The 21,229-nt window shown below is 43.1% G+C and overlaps 3 protein-coding genes across 8 annotated transcripts in view; 2 read left to right on the top strand and 1 right to left on the bottom strand.

Annotated features, from left to right (window-relative positions):
• Positions 1 to 17,127, top strand: part of TRAF3IP3 (TRAF3 interacting protein 3) — a 38,659-nt gene extending 21,532 nt beyond the window's left edge. The window contains exons 9-16 of one of the 4 annotated variants that reach the window (XM_063143118.1): positions 1,317 to 1,388; positions 2,149 to 2,289; positions 5,441 to 5,578; positions 8,568 to 8,703; positions 10,477 to 10,539; positions 14,418 to 14,569; positions 15,504 to 15,617; positions 17,044 to 17,127. In XM_063143118.1, coding sequence (XP_062999188.1) covers positions 1,317 to 1,388; positions 2,149 to 2,289; positions 5,441 to 5,578; positions 8,568 to 8,703; positions 10,477 to 10,539; positions 14,418 to 14,569; positions 15,504 to 15,617; positions 17,044 to 17,127 — 900 coding nt within the window. Of the gene's footprint in view, positions 1 to 1,316; positions 1,389 to 2,148; positions 2,290 to 5,440; positions 5,579 to 8,567; positions 8,704 to 10,476; positions 10,540 to 11,162; positions 11,210 to 14,417; positions 14,570 to 15,503; positions 15,618 to 17,043 lie in introns of those variants that run through there. The other 3 variants (XM_063143143.1, XM_063143134.1, XM_063143125.1) reach the window with 3 other exon arrangements.
• The window catches only part of ATP5PB (ATP synthase peripheral stalk-membrane subunit b), a 331,787-nt gene that overhangs the window by 43,772 nt on the left and 266,786 nt on the right, over positions 1 to 21,229 (top strand). The window lies entirely within an intron of this gene.
• C1H1orf74 (chromosome 1 C1orf74 homolog) lies at positions 17,001 to 20,626 on the bottom strand. Of its 3 annotated transcripts, none has more exons than XM_063143176.1 (2): positions 20,609 to 20,626; positions 17,001 to 18,599 (listed from the first exon to the last, which is right to left on the bottom strand). In XM_063143176.1, the coding sequence occupies exon 2, from the start codon at positions 18,522 to 18,524 to the stop codon at positions 17,718 to 17,720; it is 807 nt and encodes a 268-aa protein (XP_062999246.1). In that variant the 5' UTR covers positions 18,525 to 18,599; positions 20,609 to 20,626; the 3' UTR covers positions 17,001 to 17,717. The 3 variants fall into 3 exon arrangements, with proteins under 3 accessions (XP_062999246.1, XP_062999238.1, XP_062999254.1); XM_063143168.1 differs by lacking the exon at positions 20,609 to 20,626 and adding an exon at positions 20,425 to 20,580; XM_063143184.1 differs by lacking the exon at positions 20,609 to 20,626 and adding an exon at positions 19,555 to 19,765.

The following is a 21,229-nucleotide window of genomic DNA, read 5'->3' on the forward strand; positions in this document are numbered from 1 at the left end:
AGGTGGATGGGTTCACACGACATGGCAACCCACCCACCCCCATGGGGTTTCATATTCAAAATGTTGTCTGGCATGCACCACAGCTCATTGTGCATTAAATAACCCATAGTGAGCTGGCCATGCCATGTGAACCAGCCCATTCAATATACTCTTTACAGAGAGCAACCATTTTTATCACCCATTTTTCTTTAATCAAGTGCTGAAGCACTTTCCCGGTTCTATATTTTTATTTTTTTTAAAAGCACATTGTGAAATAGCATGTAATGCAATATACATGTTTTTAAAATGATTGTGGGGGGGAGGAATCCCCTTTCCAGTCACTACCGGTTTAAAAAAGTAATTAATGGCAGTGACTGTGTCTTTTATAAATGATTTTAAAAATTAGAATTATACAGATACAGCTCTGTAATGCTGCTTTAAAGATAAGGTATTATAGGATTATAAAGGTATAGTGCCCTACGTTATAATGCTATTTTAACTAAAAGGTTTTACAGCAACATAGGGGTGTAACGCTACACCAGTATGATATTTTTTAAAAAAATGTTTTAGAAATCCTACAGCTGAATATGCTGGGAAGAAAAGTGTCATCTCTTTCTGGCATTATCATGGAGTTGCAGTATTATCCGTCTGAGAGATTAGCAAGAGGTTACCATTTTTCAGGAAGAGGCTTTTAGTGCTATCTTCTCAGACCCTAGAGGCAGAAGATAAGCCAGTGTTGAATGTCTCCTACCTAGGAGGAGAGTAGAAGTTTACCAGGTAAAAACATCTTGTCCTATTCTGTCCTGTTCTAATTATTATCAGTGATCCCAGAATTTTATGCCCTGCAGAACAAAGCCACCATGTCAGCCACTTCCACACAGTTCTGAGGGCCAAAGTAGATGTCACTTTAACTGTGTGTTTAGCAACCACCCCTGGGTTAAGAATGTTGTAAACCGCCCAGAGAGCTTCGGCTGTGGGGCGGTATATAAATGTAATTAAATAAATAAATAAATAAATAAATAAGAAACAAAAATTCAGCACCGGAGGGTGGGGAGGGACAGGGCAGTATCCATCAGCACCACAGTGCACAGAGATTAAACACAGTTTGATTAGCCTTATTGATACCAATGGCAAAGTGAAGAATACGTTTCATAACCCTACCATTGAAATCAGTGGAAGTTAAACTTGGTTACTTTCAGCTGAATTGTACCCATACTCTGAAAAGGAACTCCAGAACCAAGGCACAGAAACAATGTATGCGTGAACATACGTGGATGTCTTTTGACGAATCTTTGCAATTCAAGTATCCAAAATTGCAAATTTTGTTTCTCTCTCAGGGTCAGTTAAATGAAGACAAACTCAAGGGCAGATTGGGTACACTGGAGAATCAACTACAGATCTGCACTCAGGTAATATTTTTGGCTCAAGAAAAGGCGGCTTATTTCTCAAAGCAGGTAGTTTTCAGTATTTACATTGGGGACACCAACTTCTGTATCCTTGGGGCTGCTTTGTTGTTCAGACACTGCTGTTTGGGAATGGGCACTTCATCATGTAGAATCAGATTCTATCAAAACATTGGCATCACTAGGTCAGAGGCAAAGAACCTCTGACCCAACCCACCCATGTTTTCCAGGATGAGTATGAGGTAGCAATACAATATCACTTTACATAAAATCAACGTAGAGACTCGATACTTATTTTCCTTACAAATAATGGGAGCAAAACATTTTTAACCACACCTTGATTATTATTTGGGTGGTGTAATAAGGACTGAATAAAGTTGATTTGACAGCTGTGTCCATTGACCATTCCTGGCTTGTTCCAGTTTTAATCTGAATTAAAACTGGATTAAAACATGCAATCCAGTTTTAATCTTCCATTAATGAGAATCATGGAGCAACTACTCCTTTAACAAATGAATTTAGTACATTGCTCACTGTGAAAAATGTCCAGGACAGGATGATTAGTTTGGTGAACTATGGATCACATTGGTTTTAATGGGTTAAATCCAGACTAAATTAGACATGCCTTAGTGTTTTTGAAATGCATTGGACTGAAGTTAGTCATGTGTAACTGGTCCCATGGATTTCAGTGGGACCAAAGTATGACTTAGTGTAGTGTAGTTTAAATTGGGATTTCTTTTCTTAAGTTCTTGATTGTTTCATTTAGAGTTACTCAAAGCGGAGCTTAAAGAGAATACTTGTGGAGATGGAAGATCAAAAGCAGAACTATGATCAGAAAGTGAAAGAGTCTCTTCAGAAACTGCTTGAGGAGAAACTGCAAGCAGAACAGCAACTGCAGAATGCTCAGGTAGGCATGGGATTTCAGCCTGGGACCAGTAGATGGTTGGGCAGAATTTGCACACCATGGCCCTGTTGATGTTTTTCTTATACAAATTTTGTTATATATAGTGAGTTGCAAGGCTGAAGCTCCAAAACAGTGTGAGAGAAGTGTGTTGATAGAGCATGACGGATGATGATAACCTGTTGGGTGTATTGATGTGGTTCCACAATGCTCAACTAAAGAAGGATTTGCACCTGACTATCAGACCAGCACTTATAGGTTTTGCTTTTTTCTCCTAAGTATGTTAGCCCCCCACCCCACCCCTATCCCATGTACAAGGACGTAATTTTAAGTAACATGCAAAGAAATACAACAACACTGAAAACATCTGTGAAGGGAATAAAGCATTACCTACCGAAAATATAGTATAGTGCCTAAGAGACTAAGGGCACAATCCTACATATGTTTAGACAGAAAGAAGTTCTACAACTCCCAGCTTCAGCTTCCTAAATCTTCCAACCCCACAGAGTAGATAACCTGCATTCACATGCCCAGTGGCTAGCCATCTTATGAATCATTTCCATTTATTTTATATCTTTCTTTGAAAATGGTATATTCCGTCTTTTGAGCATCAGAGCATAAAGGCAGCAAGCAGTGGTGCTTTTAACTGCTTCTGGATTATGATGATGGTAATTTTACATAGTAATTTTGTATATAATTTTGTATAGTAATTTTGTATAGTAATGATGGTAATTTTACATAGTATAAGGCAAAACTGAAGTACTTTGGCCACATAATGAGAAGACAGGATACCCTAGAGAAGAGGCTGATGCTAGGGAAAGTGGAAGGCAAAAGGAAGAGGGGCCGACCAAGGGCAAGATGGATGGAGGATATTCTGGAGGTGACGGACTTGACTTTGGGGGAGCTGGAGGTGGCGACAGCCGACAGAAAGCTCTGGCGTGGGCTAGTCCATGAAGTCACGAAGAGTCGGAAGCGACTGAACGAATAAACAACAACAAATTTTACATAGTAGAGTTTTGGCTATTGGGCAATATAGATATGAACTAAATGAAAAATAGTAGAAAGGGTGTAAGTATTAATGAATAAAGAAATAAAAGCAGTGAGGCTGCTATCCTACATGCATGCATCCCACCTTACCCCAGTCCATTGCAAGTAAGATGGATAGCACTTATTTTTATTTATTGCATTTCTATACCACCCAATAACACTTTTGACTTTGGATTTTGGGCCCAAACCACTGGGACATGTTTAAGTAATTGCCTAGTGAAGCCCTAAGACTGAGGATCAAAACAGGTATTACATTAAATGTATGATCCCAGCACCCACAGAGGGAAAACAGCCATGCCTGCCCTCTCAGCCAACCCACAAAGTTGCTGTAGAAGCTTCAAGGGGAGAGCAATAATTCATTTGTTTATTCATTTATTTATTCATTTATTTGTATTTGTTTATTCATTTGTTTATTCATTTTTGAATATATACTGCTTCCCGTTTTAAAAACCTTGAAGCCATTTACAGCAAATAATAAAACAATACATCATTATCATAACATGACAAGTTAATAGTTGGGAAAAGACAGGGTAAACCAATATCTTTTTAATACATGTCGAAAGCACATCATCGGTGTGTGACGTATCATTCCGGAGGGAGGGTGCCACCACACAGAAGGCCTATTGCTGTGTGGCTGCCAGAACTCTGGCAGCCACACAGCAATAGAACACTGTAGGAAATGGCATGGACAACAAGGCTTCCCCTGAAGAGTGTAGTAACCTAATAGGTCTATATTGTGTGTGCGTGTGTGGAGGGGTGATTAATTTCCCTTCCCATTGTCCCTATCCAAAGGGGTGTCTTTATGGTGCTGGGTTGGCACCACCTCCCACTCAGATCCCGCACTTTCGTTCTCCTGGGGTGATGTTAGGTAATCCCAATGCTGAGAAGGGAGCGTGGGGTTTCTGGTCGGTCATCCAGGAATTGGAGCCGCCCTCACCCTCTTCCCGGTGCAAGGCGACCAATCACAGGTCGCCTTCCACCAGGCACTACCCAGCCACGCCTCGCCTGCGATTCCAGAGCAAAGGCGAAGGGCTGTCTTGATGCCTTCTTACGTGTCCTTACCTCGCTGTGGAGAAAAAAGTCGGGGTAAGTCCCTGACTTTTTTTCTCTGCAACTTTGGCAGGAAGCCCCAGGATGGGTGCGTGATTGCAACAGCATCGTATAATCAGTGCTGCACACCTACCCCGGGGCGTTCTGAGAGTTTAGACAGCCCCCAGATCTGGGGCCCCATTGGTGCTATTTTTGTTTTTTAAAAATGAATTATACCCAAATGTAATCACATGTTTAACTTATCATCTAGTTTGGCCCTACAGCTTACTTTTCTTTCATCTGTCCACTGGATGGCACCATATGCAAAGCTCATAACTAGGTGGTGCAACATATTAGAAAAGATACTTAACGAAGCAAGATCTGTTGGCAAAAGTGTTTAAACTTTTCCAGTTTCACACAGCTTTCCTTCAGGCAGAAATATCAACTGGTGCTTTGTTGCAGAGAAATGGGAATAACGTGATTGATGACTCCCCTTTTGCTTCTGAGGCTGCCTCATACTACTTCTCGAAGACAATTTGAAATAGCAAATCCCTGCAGCTCTTTCTGGTAGTGCATCTAACCAAAATACCCAAAAGAAATACAGGTCAATCTGGGATAACAGATCCCTGAATCCCTGGGACAATCCAGTTCGCTGGGCACAACCAGACAAACACGAGCAAGCAGAGAGGAAAAGAAATTATGTATTAGGTACAGGAAAGAGAAAGCAATGCCATAAAAGTATAAGAAATGAAATATTTTCCACCTACATCAGGGGAGGGGGCTCCTAATCAGAAGGCATTGTGGATTTTCTGCAGTAAGGAAAATATGGGAGGATTACAAGTGGAAGACATATTTGTCTGTACGGCCCCATAAATGTCCATGAATCGAGCAGACCAATAAAATACTTGTCTGGAAGCAAGTTTGAATTCCATCAGGTTTTAACAATAAATATTGAGCTTTATGGTAAAATAGCTCTCTCCACAGTGAACTACTATTCGCTGCCTTTGTTGCATGCAGCAGTGTGTCTCACTGTCAAGAAGGCATGATTGTTAAGTATGACACTCCTGTGTGATTTTCCCAGAAAGCCCTCGCTATTGCAGAGGAAGACTGCGTCCTCTGGAAAGAACACTACAACACGTTAAAAGAAGACTGGAGCCAACTGACTGAGAAGCACAGTGAACTAGAAAACGAGCTTCATGTCTTGGAAAACAAACTGCAGGTGACTTTCTTGTCTCTTTACGAGGCTGCATTCCAACCTTTCCTTTTACATCGGCAACTATCAGGCTTTTGGTTCTCAAAGACAGGATTTGAAATAGGAACAAGGCTGTGTTTTGTGAGTTTGCATCCACAGGACTGTTGGAAAGGTGAACAATGTAAACAAACGTTAATCCTCATCCTGAAACTTATGGTCCAAGCGATAGCTGCTGCGCTGAAGAGAGTGGCTCATCATCCCAACACCAGGAGATAAAATCACCTATCGTGACCCCAGGAGCATTCATGCTCCTATGAGTTGGCAGGGTTGTATCTCAGAAGAATCACTGCACCACTCTAGTAGGGTGCAGAAGAGTTTGATCTCACCCACAGTGTTATTTGGACCTTACTTCCCTTTCAGGTCACAGCTGCATTTTAATCTTAAATGGTCATTGCTACTGTAGAGTAGATATTCGCACACATCGCCTCCTGAGAGTAAGCCACAGTGGGTGGTTTTCTTTCCTTTACCCCTGGCAAATGGTAGCCCACTTGGTGGCTTTCCGTGCCTTGTTTCTCCCTCAATCCACCTGGTTTGCCTCCCTTTGAGGCAACCCCCCCTTCATTCCCTACCTCAGCACCCTTTCTGCACATGGTCTGCTAGAGTTGCCAGCTACTGAGGAAAACTCCACACTGAACCCCTGCATCAGATCACCAAAGGGATTTAAGTTTCTGACCCCTTAAGAATGCGGGAACTTGTTCACAATTTTTCTTTCTTTTTTGGGGGGGTGAGGTGGGGGTCTTGCACAACTGGATGCAAACTCACAAGGTATAACCTTGTTCTCATTTCAAATTTTGTCATCATTGTTGCTGCTGCTGTTGTTATTATCATTACATTTGTATCCCTATATCACTGGGATGTCAGGGAGGCATACAGATAAACTCATTATTATTATTATTATTATTATTATTATTTATTTATTTATTTATTTATATAGCACCATCAATGTACATGGTGCTGTACAGAGTAAAACAGTAAATAGCAAGAATGATAAATAATACACACAGCTAAAAACATATTAAATCATTAACAAATTAAAACCAGTAGAATTTTTAAAGCAATAGAAATGATTAAAAACAATTAAAACTATATGTAACCATGGAGAATTTAGCCCTCAAAGGCTTTGATAAAAAGCAGGTGTAGAAGACAGCAAGGCCTTCTGTCTGCTATGGAATATCCCCCTCTTGTCAATGTCCTTGTCAATTTCATTCTCTACTTCTTTGCTTCCCCTGCTAGCGAACACCTTTTTTTAAAGTGCTTCACATTCTCCTAAAGTAAGAGCAGCCACTCCTTCACTCCTGCAGCCCTCCCCCCCAGCATTTTCAGCTCCCTTCCACCCCACCCCCCTTTGTGCTTGTTGCTTCCCTTCATTGGTCTCCGTTGCTAGCTGTCACATATACATGTGGGATACAGAGCTGTGGGCGGGATCAGTAAGCACATAAATGTCATGGTAAGGCAATAAAATGGAGGGGGAAATCGTACAAATTTCATAATGGAACAGTAAAACTTAGGGAGAAATTCATGACAAAGCAGTAAAATGGAGGGGGGAATTGTGCGAATGTCATGGCAGAGTCATAAAATGGAGGGGGAAATCGCACAAATTTCAAGGCAGAGGAGTGAAACTGAGAGGGAAATTATGAAATTTTCCTAGCAGTGGACATTTTGTTGTTGTTTATTCGTTCAGTCGCTTCCGACTCTTCGTGACTTCATGGACTCTTATGCATTTGCATAGGTCCGGGGTGGGAGGGAAATTGTGAACATGTTCAGGACACTTCCTTCTTGATTTTTAGGAGCATGAGACAGAGGGCATTGAAAAGGGATGGTGGCCGATAGTGGTGGCACTAGTGGTGATGAGATTAGGGAAAATGGCAAGCCTTTTTGCTGCTCTTGCTGACCAGCACTCTAGGCATTCTTGACAACCCACGATAAAATTACCCTACCGGGTTTGGATGTCATGAAAAGCCAACCTGAGAACAAACCACTTTCAACCACACTACTCCAAGCCATGGGTGCTGAGAGTGGCTTATTTGCAAAAAAGCAACCATGATAGAAAAGCCACTCTAGGTTTGGACTCCTTGTTAAGCCACCCTGCAGCCACTAAAGGTAGCAACCCAGGTCACTAAGGCCTTTGTGATAATGCAGCTGAAGGTAGGTGCCTTATCTAGACATTTTGTATCAGTGTTTTGCTTGTAGAGGTAGTTGGAAAATGTCAGTTGCCTTTCCTACAAGTATATTATGATCAGTTTCTAGTTACAGAATGAAACCAAGTGATTTGTTTCCCAAAGCACAATTACTGAAATTAAACCAGGTAAGTTTTAACTTAATGCTAAATTTCTCCAAACACGGTGGGCCTGTTCAGACAACATGCTAAGCCATGGTTAGGCTGCTAACCGTTTTGTAGAAAGTGGTTAGTGAATGTGTTTAAACTGTGGTTATGTAGCCACTATGGTTAGGAATGGTTTACACGTCATACTAAGTCATGGTTCACATGACACTAAGCCATCATGTTTAGCTCAAAACGCTTAACCATTTTGGTTTAGCGTGTTGTCTGAACAGGGCCTATATCTTTAGGTTGAATTTTTATTTATTTATTATACTTTTAAGATGCACGATAACTTTGGGTAGTGTTTAGAACTTTTTTTAAGTGTTTTGATTTAAAAACAAACAGAAAACTGTTGTCTTCCAAAACCAAATCATATCATTTTCAAGCAGGAAGGGCTCCTATATTCAGGTGTTGAGGTCCTTAATTTAGTCTCTGAAGTGTTGATCAATTATGGCAGCTGCTGTCTTGCCTCTGCTGAGAAAAAGGTCTCTTTTTAATAAAGGCACTATTTGCTCATTCTATATTTTTATCTTGTGATGGCCAAAAATGATTTTTAAGAAGAACTCTCATGGACCACGCTTCGGTTATTTCTTTGCTAACCAATATATTGTTATTGTGACCGTTCCCTGCCTGCAGTGGTTGGACACCCAGAACTCTCAGCTGCACCAAGCCCTGCAAACCTTGGAGAGTGAACGCTCCAGTCTCTATGCAAGGATTGATCACCTACAAGAGGACAACAGGCTCACAATGGAGTGTCTCAATGCAGTGGAAGGTAAGAAATGTGTAGAAGGAAGAGGAAGCTGGCTCATGGCAGATCCAAGTCGTGGGCCAGGAGGGATATGACAAAGCTTGAGGGTTCTTTTAATGAATCAAAGAATAAGCTTTGATTTATTCTTCCAGTGCAGCTAACAGCTGGTTTTAAATGCTGGCAGGAGAGCATGTGATACAGCCCTCATTTGTGACTGTACCACCTCAGAATGAGTAGATTGCTTGTTTATTTTTGTTGTTGTTATTATTAAAATTACTTAGATGCTTTTCTCAGCCAAAATGACTTACAAATTAAAACAATTTAACCCAGCTAAAACCAATTATTAATAAAACAACACAACCCCATAAAATGTCAGTGATAACTGTAAACAATTCGCCTGATGCATAAAGGAGCCTGTCAAATGCCTGGGAATGGAGGAAAAGCTTAACCTGGCTCTGAAAAGATGACAAAGGTGACGCCAGACGAACCTCATTGGGGAGAACATTTCACCATCCATGTCAAAACCTCTGTGTACACTGAAAGTTTACAAGAGCCAATAAGAAAAAGTCTCATCTTAGCATGATAGCTGTTAAAGGTCTGGGGTGGGGGTGGGGGCTTTCGGACAAGCGATACCATGTGTGTTTGTTCGTTGGAAAACATGGAAAACTGCGTACCAAATATCTCTATGGACCCTTCTATCTTATGTAAAGTTCAAGGCTGTGTCTATACAAAGTTGCATTGGCACGTCGAGACACCTCATCCCGCACTTGCGCTCCTGCTGGGTAGTCCCCACAGTAAGGAGCACAAATGGGGGTTTGAACGTCACTGCCACTGCCCTATGCACCCCATTCCTCCCCCTCGGTTTCCCCCCATTTCCTTTAGTTGTGGAGGGGGGGGAAAGCAGTCGTGAACGGGGGAGTCGTCTCCTCGCTCCGATTGCGTGGTTTTCCCCCTTTATCATTAACTACGCTGCTCCGCTGGCCCACAGAGGCGGCCCAGCAACCAATCAGCTTGCTTGGCCACCCCCTCTCACCTGTCCTGGCGTACCACACTTGGCTCATTTTTGTTTTTTGTTTACTTTTTCTTTAACTGCCCTGCTCCCCTGGCCCGCGGAGGCAGTCCAAAGGCCATTTGGCTTACTGTACTTCCCTCTCCCCTTGTCGCGGCCAATGGCGACCAATCGGGATTCGCCAATGGCTGGGGACACACCTCTGGCGCAAAGCTGGAGGATGGGGATAGGCGGGAGATGCACATCTGTGCCTCACTGGCATGAAAACGTCGGGGTAGGTCCCCGACTTTTTTAAAGTGGAGCTTCGGCTGAATGCCCTCGGACGGCTCCGCAATGGCTGCTGTGTCATATAAATGACCTGCCACCACTGCGGATCCACCCCAGGGCTTTCCCCTCATCAAGAAGTGCCCTAAGTGACTTCCTTAGATAAACAGAGCTGCCTTAGTAAGGCAAAGGCCTAAATTCTCAAGAACCATGGGGTCTTTCCCTCTGTGCTGTGAGCCAACTGAGAGATCCTGAGCAGGTTACATAATGTGTCAGTCTGCTTCCCCATCTGTGTAGTATCAGTCACACAATCCTGACTCATATGGATTCAGAAATGGAAAACATTCATGAATGGAAAGCAGCAGTGCTCAAAACACAATGTGGTGTTGTCCCCTTCAGCTCAGTAGGCTCAGATTGAGAACCTATATACATCTCCCACTTGTGCCAAATGTTGCGGTTCAGGCACAAGAAAAACCCTATACAGAGTTACTTACCATTCCTGAAAGCTTGATTATTATTTGCAGGCAAGCTGCAAAGTGAAGTAAGAGAGAAGGTGGCGTTGGAGGCAAGAATTAAATGTTTGCACAGTAAGTAAAGCGTTGAGATCAAAAGCGTTGGGCAGTGAGCACAAAGGCCCACAAACACAGTGTTCACATGTTATTCCTTGTGGTATCATACTGCACTTTTAAAAGCTTTGGGTTATAATTATTTGGTTCCAATGAAAGCGTAAATATTTGGGAGCACAGAGTTAATTATTGCACACTTCTCATCTTTACAACTACTGTCCCCTGCCACCGTTGCACAGGGACAGAGAGGAGGAGTCACCAACTATACCTCTGAGTATGCAGTTATGTTCTTATTAAGTTATCCTTTGTCATTTAACAATCTGATGTGCTATACCCATTAAGGATTGCTATACCCAAAGGAATAAAGTGTTGCTCTGCTCAGGTATTCTGACCCTTCCGTGCAACAGATCCACTTTCTCAACACTTGATGGGCAGTTATCTTTATTTGCAGCCCCTAGTCGGGTTCAGTGAAAGTGTAAATATTTGGGAGGATGAGGCAACGTTTTTTAAGGAATGTGCAGCACAATATGTACACAGGTTGCTTCGGTCTGTGCTGGTTCCCTGCCTGTGCGCATGGCTAACAGGGATTATTGACACAGTGCGCATGGCTAACACAGTCTGCCAACTTTCCCTTTTTTCACCAGATATAGAATGTGGGAAACGGCCATGAGGATGGGCCATTGGTTTCAGGAGGGTGCTGCAGCTACAAGCGGTAGAAGATTCTTCCCCACTGCACACTACGAAAATGCAACAACTGTGTGAATTGTGCATGCAGGAGCCCTGTCTTCTTGACCAGATACAAAAGAGGGCAGGGCTCCTGCAGCTGTAACTGTTGTGATGAAGAGAGAATTTCATCAGGTGCTGCATGCATACAAATGACACCTGCTGAAATTCCCTTTTCTATGCAACCATTAAAGATACAGGAGCCCTGTCCTCCTTTCCATATGGTCAGCCTACAAGTGTTCCTGGTTATGATCTACTTTGGTTTGTTCCATTTGCAGATGTGATGCACAATCAGTCTAGGGAATTTATGGTTCAGCAAGATGAGATGCAAAGGACAGGCCAGCTAAACTGGTAGCGGGAGGCCTTCTAGGAATCTGGGAGTTTGTAACTGGTGCTCTAAAGAACCACTCCTCACAAGATAGGTCTGGATCTAGACACCAGTCTTGCATGTGCTCTCCCATAAGAACCATAAACAGAAACATCCCATGTGATATATTTTTGCTTGTTTAGCAGGAAGAAATGTTGCTGTTCTTCAAAAAGCTGCTAGGACACCTCTCTGTAGGCATGAAGCTATATCTGTTAGAGAAAATTCCTTAAACAATAAATGTTTTTACCTCAAAGCTGGTGTACGGTTTACTGATTTTATCACATTGCCAGCTTTTAAAACCAGGAGGTATAAATAAAATAATAGCTCAGAGGGGCGCACACTGAAGCTGCAATGCCTGCTGAAATTCAGATAGGTCAGAAAAGTGTGAGTGTATCCATTCATGCCATTCTGTGGTTGGTTAGATTGGATTCCAGAGTCATGAAATGTGGTGTTATATTACCATGCCATTTGCTTAGAATTCTACCTCTGTGGACACAGCTATTCAAGGCTGTTAGAGATAAAGGCCTGGGATCCTGGTGAACCCATATTGGTAAATGAAAGATTTCCGTAAGAACTGTACTGTAAAAATTGCTAACACGGGAGCTGTTCACACAAAAGTCCCAACTGTTTAGAGCAGGGGGTTCGAACCTCAGTCCTGCAGGCCGGTTCCAGCCCTCCAAGGCTCCTTGGAAGGCCTTTTGCCTGATTTCGGATAGTTTGGGGGGTTCCCAGCATTTGCTGTTTCTTTTCCCCCATTCGGAAAGCTTGAAATACTTCTCCCTAAGATTTAGCTACTGGCAATAAGAGCTTTAACTTAAAATATGCTGGTATTTTGGCCCTGCTCCTTTTGCCCCACCCACCACTGGAATGCAGCCCCCAGAAGCTTCTCTGAAATTGAATTCAGCGCTTGAGCGGAAAGAGGTTTGATACCCCCTTGGTGAAGTGTATATGCACAGCAGGGGGAGAGAATTCCACCCATCCACCAGGTGCCGTTGTCTGAACCTTTCTGATATCCATGCGTTGGATGTAATAACGTTGGAATAGAGCCTATCTGCATAGCACTCAGTGCACATAGACCAAATCTGCACACTCCCTGTCTGGTGTGAGGAGGCAATGGGCCATATACCATGGATTAAGTCCCCCCACTGCTCAAGGCAAGGCAGAGATCACATGACCAGCATCTCTGACCTAGTCCCAGTGGCCTCAGTTCCTCCCTCTCGGCTGACATGTGAACCAAGGCCACATTGAGGTTTCACACACAGTGCAATTTTAAAGTGAATGTGGTTGCTTTCAGGTAATTCCTAGCACTACTAACTTAAAGATCCTTAACAGATTATTATTATTTTTAGGATGGGGGAATCAGGAATGAAGCAGTGGGGAAAAATGGGAGGAGAAGTAGAAGACAATAAACCTGGACAGCTGTAAAATTCTGTGAATGAAGCAGCTCAATGGCAGGAGCCTTGTCTGCAATTGCCCTGTGTTGCTTTGTATGCTATATAATACTGTGGGAGGGGAAGCATCAGAGCCTTTATTCACATTTCTTGTTATGAAGAGCTACCATGTGACACAAGCAGCACAAGGAGAGGTCCTCATGTCTCCTCTCCCCCTAATCTTCCAGTCTAATAATAACATACACAACTGCTCTTAGACCCATACAATGGTAGGACGGAAAGTGATTTCATCTGGCCAAATGCGCTAAACCGGCACTGCAATCTGATTACGTTAGGATGCCTTCCCCCTAACAAATGAAAACGCTACCATACAGAAAGGTTCATGTAGGGTAGGGAATGAATTCATAGAGATCAAATAAGTGAGCTGGGGAAAGATAAAAAGGAATAATGAACAACGTGCACCATAAATCTGGCTAGGCATGTGCAAAAATTTAATTTCAGTCCACAAATAATTCAAATGTTCCCATTTGCAACACAATTGGGAGTGCCTATTCTCCTAAAAAAATTCAGAGAAATTCCCAAATTTGCATTTGCATTGTATGCTTTTAAATGGGGAGAAATGCTTTAGTCAATGAGGAAAACTGCACACTTAAAAAAATTGCAACATTTTCAAAATGCACACTCTTTAAAATGCACATTTTAAAAATTTGCATTTTCACACTTTAGACAATGGGGGAAGTGGCACACATTTGAAAAATGCACACTTTTCCCATTCAAGACAGGGGCTTCTCCCATACAAATGAACTGAAATAAAGATCACAAACAAGAACAGGAGTGAGCTGAACTGAACCTTGAAGTGAAGTTTGGGGAATTTCAGCAAGCTCAAGCCTCCCTGGTGCTCCAAAGAATGGAAATTTCAAGTGGAGGCACCCTGCCCTAGCTTCTGAATAGCAAATATGTTCTTGTCTCATAGATTGTGCTCATTTCAACTTAGCCTACACACACACCCTCCCTTCATCTTTTACCCCAATACTCTTCCTCTACAGGAGACATTTGTCCCAGGAGGAAAACTGCTGTATCTCAAATCATTTCTCAACATATAAATGTGAAATTATGGTGCTATGAATATTGATACTTTATGCTAAATTTCAGGCTCTGTGGACAAATAGACTGGATTTTATTCACAATTAGAATGCTGAGCTTTTATAATAGTGGAATGTGGTTTGATATCTCTGGTTATCTATATAGGCAATCTGCTGCCAGTATATTCTCATCACATCTCTGAAAAACAGTGCCAGTTTGCTTTCAGGACTAATGGGTTGCTTTGTTCCCATAAAGAAGTTTTTAATCCATGCATTTATTGTCAGGACAATCATCCTGGGGATAGAATTCTAATAAATGTCTGGCTGTTTTTGTAGAGCAGGGTGGTGTCACAGCACAGAGCCAAGTCCTCAGCTCAGCCAGAACCAAACAGAATTCCCAGTCAAAGGACCACGAGGGGGGGAGAGAGAGCAGTGTGGAGGACCAGCTGCAAAAGAGGACAACCCAGCTCGCAGCTAAGGAGAAAGAGGTGAGGAGGTGACCCAAGCAGCTCATAAGATTAAAGGATCTCAGTGGGAGATTTAATTGCTATTTTCAAATGCCTTTCAACACAGATATGAAAACTCTGCATGGCAATGGGCATCCAATCTTATATGTGCATAATTTCAGTCTGCCTAACGGATATCAGACTGCCTAAAACTCAAACCCTTTCATTTGTAAGACCTACTTTTAGTCCCTTTTTTGCAATAGCAACACCTGCACATAAGGTAAGGAAAAGCAGAAAACTACTAAGATGGCTCACTATTAATCCCATTGTTCAGATAGGAACAAAAACTGAGGCAAGACTGACTTGTCCAGGGCCGTTTCTACACCTGCCTTTTCCCCCGGGATCATCCCTGTGCCTGCAAATGTGCGCAGGGTTGGGTGGTGGGGAGGCAGACTGCAGGAATTAAGCTGAAAGAAGGAGTGGGTTTAAGCATCCCTTGTCCATGCTCCTTTGGCTTTTACAATTAGGCAACAAAGGTTTAAACATATGGACCTGGTGCACTCATGCTCATTTTGTCCCCAGGCTCAGTGCAGACAGGTAAGAACACTGGGACACCTCTAAAGTTACATGTTCTGAGTTTCAGAACAGCTTGCATTCATCATTCCAGAAAGCAAACACTTAGATTACAATTGTATCAAAAGATATTTGGATGCACTTGCTCAGTTGTAAATATATATATATATATATTGTGAAGAAAGCCAAAGGTATATTTTGAGGAATGTGTGAGCTATGGAGTAAGATTGGAGAGAAGGATAGGCTTAGAATAAATTTTCCTGCTTACTTCAGGATTAGGGGAACAGAGATGTTCTAACTACCACACTAAACCCATTGGTAACTGCTGCCCTCAAGCTCACTTGAAAAAAAAAACCTTACTATTCAGCCATTTTTCTAAACAACAATTTGCTTTTTTGCCCAGGGCACAGATCTCCGTTGTGAACTAGAGGTCCTGGGTGACGAGTATCGCAGCTGCTTCACCAAGTTACAGCAGTGTCGAGATGAGCTCAATCACTCTCAGAGCAAACAGGCCCAAGTAGGATATGTTTTCTTTGAACCGCCATTTTGTGCTGCCACATACTGTTACTATATAGTCTGCAAAGATATCAAACCACATCCTCCCAGCCCCTCAGTACACATAGATTGAACGGAGCAGCTTCAGAACTAAAATGCACACTCAGCTGGCATGAAAAAAAAGGCCAGGCTACAGATTTTTTTAAAAAAAAATACTGCACACATTGAGTACAGAGTGGGACTTTAAAATTAGCCTGGACTACCCAATGTTAGTGTTTATAAATCAGAGCTATGAAGGTCAGAAAAGCTCATTATAGGCCAGTAGAAAAAGGAACAACATACATCTCGTGTTTGATTATCACTTTTAAAATTTTTGCTGGAACTTTGGACTGATGGTTAAAAACCTGATACCAGCACTAGAAGTTTAATTTCTGTATTGACATTTCCTTCTCCCACATACAGTGACATAGTTCATTGGATGCTAGTTTAAACATAAAGGCTTTTCACTGGTTTATGAAAAAATCTACTGATGGGCTTTGGTGAACCCAGATGCCACCCCATGACACAAGGAGTCAAAATGTGTGTTGTAACAGTGGAGAGCCAATCGTATCTCATAAGACCTCAGCACAGGCTCAAAGTATAATGCTAGGATGACCATCTTGGATCGGAGAGACATATAAGGGAGTGGAACTCTTTCAGAATCATTATATTGGTGTGCTAAGGTAGCTGAGAAAGTTCCACCCTTAAAAGCAGCCTGGAAATCATGTTACATAGACAGACAGATACAGTATAATGCATATACCCACAACCACACCTCAGTGATGTAGAGAGGAGTGCATTGTTTGGACCGTATGCACAGAAGACTCATCTTGTGACTAGCAGCATCGCCACAAAACATAGCCCACATTACAAAGCAGCACACTCTTCTAAACCAGTGTGGTGTAGTGGCTAAGGTGTTGGACTGGGAGTCGGGAGATCCGGGTTCTAGTCCCCACTCAGCCATGAAAACCTACTGGGTGACTTTGGGCCAGTCACAGGCTCTCAGCCCAACCCACCTCAAAGGTTGTTGTGAGGAAAACATGGAGAAGAGGAGGGTTATGTACACCGCCTTGGGTTCCTTGGATGGGAAAAAGGCAGGATATAAATGATATAAATAATAAACCACCATATGTTGAAAATTATGTTAATAGGTTCCAACCTTTAGCATCAAGCCAGTGGGTCTACTGTTTTGGCTTTGCAAAGTGAGGAAAATAATCTGTCCTCAAAAATCACTTTCAATGCAGGTATTTCTTGAGTAGTCAAATAGAAGCTTAGACTTTTTTGTATTAAAATACAAAGTACAAGCAAGGACAGGCTTCGTGTAATTATTCAAACAGCGGCAGGAATTGTGAGTTTCTATCAAACATGAGTTAAGTTTTTTATTTCATTAGGTTTCATCTTTCTTTCAGAGACGACATGATCACTGGATCCCTCTCCTAATGGTAGTGATGGCAACAGCTCTGGTATCTTACTTAGTCAACTTTATACCTTGAGTATACTTTCTGTCTAGTTTTGCTTATGTTTCCACCTTCACATTCTAAGTTATCTACAGAAAGTGCGTATTTTTGTATTGAACAAAATATTTTTAATTTTTTATAGTTTTGAACTGCACAATCTGTTAAATGAGTTTGACTGCTGTGTGTTTATTTTGGCTGTTGTTGTTGTTTTTAATTAAAGGCTACATTACAAAAAGTGGCATGTGTATCTGGTGTATCCACATACCACACAGTTCTGTAACAATTTATTTAACTGTCAGTCTTACAGCTTTGGTAATCTTGGCTGGTGAAAACCAGCTGGACTCTTTGTGGTTGAGCTGAACAACACTTTAGATGACTACATGCAGGATAGCCTCAAAACTGTAGCCATACATGCCACCTTAAAACATCTAGCCTGAATATAAACACCTCAGGAGCTTGGCGGTTAATGGATAGCCCAGAACTGCTAAAAAAACAACACCTTTTGGTAACTTAGAGCTACGCTTCTCAAATTGCTCTTCAGATCTGAAGTTCCAAAGAAAACAACAACAGTTCAGTTGGATGCTATGAGGACAATTTTGTACGTGCCTCTGGATCATGGCCTACATTTACAAGGCCACGGCTGCCAGCACCACCACCTCAGTTGTGATAGAGAGATCGGCAAAGTCTTTCTGAGCTTTAAAAGCGTTCTTGAGGTTTTCACACCATGTATCGAGGCCTATTTTCATGTCAGGATACAAGAGTTCTGGGACACTGAACGAATAAAGTCGGACCCTGAAATTACTGCTGAACTTACAGAATGTGGCTTGGACAGTGAACACCCTCAGCGGGGCTAGAGAAAGGCAGTTATCAAAGCTCTTCTGAGCAGCAAAAGTATAGGCTGCCGGATAGCCGAGCAGAACACCAAAAAAGGTGCAGAGATTCCATTCAGCGGAAAAGAGGGCACTGGAAGAAAGCATCTGGGATGTGTCTGCTGCCAGCGCTTTCATGTGATTCAGTATCTCACACAGGTGGCCTTTTATGCGATTCACATCTTCTGGATAACAAAATCCAGGGCATGTTTGGGAAGCAGAAACATCAATGAAGGGGACACTGTTTTTAAGCAAGATTGTCTCCAACAACAGCAGCATAATTTCCAAGTTGATTATCAGGACGTTTTCAGCTATGGTCAGAACATGTAGCCGGCATTCAAGCTGACAGATAATCTGAAGCTCATGAATGTAACTCAGGATCTGAGCAATCCCAGCAGAATTGTAATCATACAAGAAAGCTGGTTTCAAGCCAGCAGCTACTGCCAGTATCTCCCCAGCCAGGTTCAAGGAAGTCAAGGGAGATAAGCCTTTCTTTTTCCCTATTCTAAGATGATGTCGAGATGCAGCAATGAGCAGTTGCGGGAATGGTTCAGCTGTTCCCATCTCTGGAGTGGGTTGACCCAGGGAACTCCTAAATTGCCTCACTGTCCTCTAGCCATATGCTACTTTGAACAGGTTCTAGGAGATAAAAAACACAGTAATTAATATTGTTACAAAAAACACCCAACATTTTTAGCTTTTTGTGAACCGCCCAGAGAGCTTCAGCAATTGGGCGGTATAGAAATGCAATAAATAAAATCTGGAATGTTAAGCTAAGGGTCTTTAATGGTGGTGAAAAGTTTTAAAGCTCTGAATGTTTGCAACCCTACCCTAAGCCATTTATAACAAATAACAATCTATTTATGCACATCAGGTTCAGAAAGCAGAGTGAATGCTCAACCTACCATACCTGGGTGGAGTTTGGAGCATCCAAACAGAACCCAGAACATTGTAATTAGGAGCCCTGTTAAAGCAAATGTACATCATCTGCAACCCATCCAGGGAACTGTTGCCAGTCTTCTATTGCTGTATGTCAGTAATCAAATCTCATTAAGAGGGCGGCTACATAATCCAAGCCATTTCATCCCACATAAAGGAAGTGCATGAGAAATGTTATTGAGACAAGGGAGGAAAGTTCCAGTGATGCAAGAGAGAGGTAGGCAGAGTACAATTGACAAGTATGTCCATTGAAAACAGCAAAAGATCCAATTATACCCACTCCCACGCGGTCATGATTTGACAAAAGAAGTTGATTACCGTATTTCATAGACTCATAGAATAGCAGAGTTGGAAGGGACCTACAAGGCCATCGAGTCCACCCCCCTGCTCAATGCAAGAATCCACCCTAAATAGAATCATAGAACGATTCTATTAAGAATCATTTCTTTGATTCTAAGACGCCATCGATTGTAAGACACACACTAATTTCAGTACCACCAACAGAAAAAAAGCTTTGATTCTAAGAAATAATAAACACACCCACGATTCTAAGATGCACCCCGTTTTTAGAGATGTTTATATGGGGAAAAAAGTGTGTCTTAGAATCGAAGAAATACGGTAGTGCACATAAAACGTCTAAAACGGCTGGTCATACCCAGTCAGACTGAATCTTTTGCTCTTCTTTCAATAGATCTCATTTTCATTTGTAATCTGCATAAGGTTGGCAGTCCAATCTGCATTGCTTAGGTTTTCGGCCTCATTTTGTACTCCACCAAGCTTTCTGTCCGTCTCCGCATATTCGTTGAGAAAACCACATCATGCATCTAACATTGACCCTGTTCAGACGGCATAAGCCACATTGGTTAAACATTTTGAGCTAAACCTTATAGCTTAATGTGTCATGTGAGCTTGGCATGTCACGGCTACATAACAGGGTTTAAACCCGCTCACCACCCATTTTCTGCAAAAGCGTTAGCAGCCTAACCATGGCTTAGCATGCCGTCCAAACAGGCCCAATGGGAACATGATGAATATTGATCAGCCTTCCCCAACGTGGTGCCCTCCAGATGGGTTGGACTACAGCCCCCAGCTGGGTGGGGATGCTGGAGTTGTAATCCAATCCAACTGGAGGGCACCAGGTTGGGGAAGGCTGACCTAAAGTCTTGATGCCACAAGACTCGTTTTTGCTTTAATTCTAGCACACCTAACTATCTTGAATTCCTTCCACAATACCAACAACTCATAACGTCTGCTAGATTGAAAGCAAGGTTCAAAAGTCAAGATAGTTGCATGTATGGCTCCCTTTTTAAAAATTACTTAATTTCTAGTAAAATGTATCATTTTTATTATGTTTTGGACTGTTGAAAGGCCAATGGCTTTTGTTTTGTTTTTGCTTTAATTAGTAACTCTTCAATTCTTGAAAAAACATGTTTTTAAAAAAACCATTTAGAGTAAAGCCAGAAACACGCGTGACCTAGCAGCAGCTAGATCATAACGCGCTGCCCTTTGCCTTGTTGTGCATTACATTTGTGAGTCTGCAGAGACATGCGATGCCCCCGTGGGGGACCCAAAACAACGAGGACGCAGCAGCTCGGATCCACGGCACTTGGCGGATCACGAGGCGACACCATGCAGCAGAGCCGCTGCGGGGGTAGAGAAGGCCGCGCATCGCCCCGGCTCCAGCCTCCCTCCGTCCCTCCCATACGCACCGCACCGACCTCCTGGCGTCCCCTTCCAAAGAGCGCATGCGCTTCGGCTTCCTCTTACGAGCCGGCTGGATTTCCGCTTCCCTTGTCTGAGCGAAGGCAGGAAGGGGAAGAGACCGGGGCGCAGCTCGGAAAGGGCCGCCCGCCCGCCCGCCGGCCCTTAAAGAGACAGGCGGCCGAGGACGACCCGTCGCCGCCGCCACGTCGGAAGCGGGCACGGAGAGCGGGGGGCACGTGCGGCCGTGCCACCCTGCGCGCACGAGCTTGATCTGCTGAGGTGGTCAGAACAAAGCGGCCCAAAAGTAGCCCCAGGCTGCAATCCTATCCCCGCTGAGCTGGGAGTAAAGCCCCATTGGCGTCTATGGAGCTTACCCCTGAGTAGACGTGGCGAGGATTGCGCGGGAAGGCCGCTGGCGAAATCCGTGGGCTTCGCGGCAGGCGTCCTAACGGCGCCCCCCCTCCGCCTCCGCCCCCGCCCCCCGGGGCAGCTCCACTCGCAGGTTTGGTTGGCAACCTCAAGTTTTTCGCGGGGCTGCCGGGTCGTTTGCTCGAGAAGCCAAAAGCAGGGGCGGCGCTTCCCACTGGCGCTGTTGCAAACGAAAAGCCTGCCTGGAGAAGAAAAGC

Source organism: Elgaria multicarinata, chromosome 1, assembly GCF_023053635.1.
Source record: "Elgaria multicarinata webbii isolate HBS135686 ecotype San Diego chromosome 1, rElgMul1.1.pri, whole genome shotgun sequence".
NCBI lineage: Eukaryota > Metazoa > Chordata > Lepidosauria > Squamata > Anguidae > Elgaria > Elgaria multicarinata.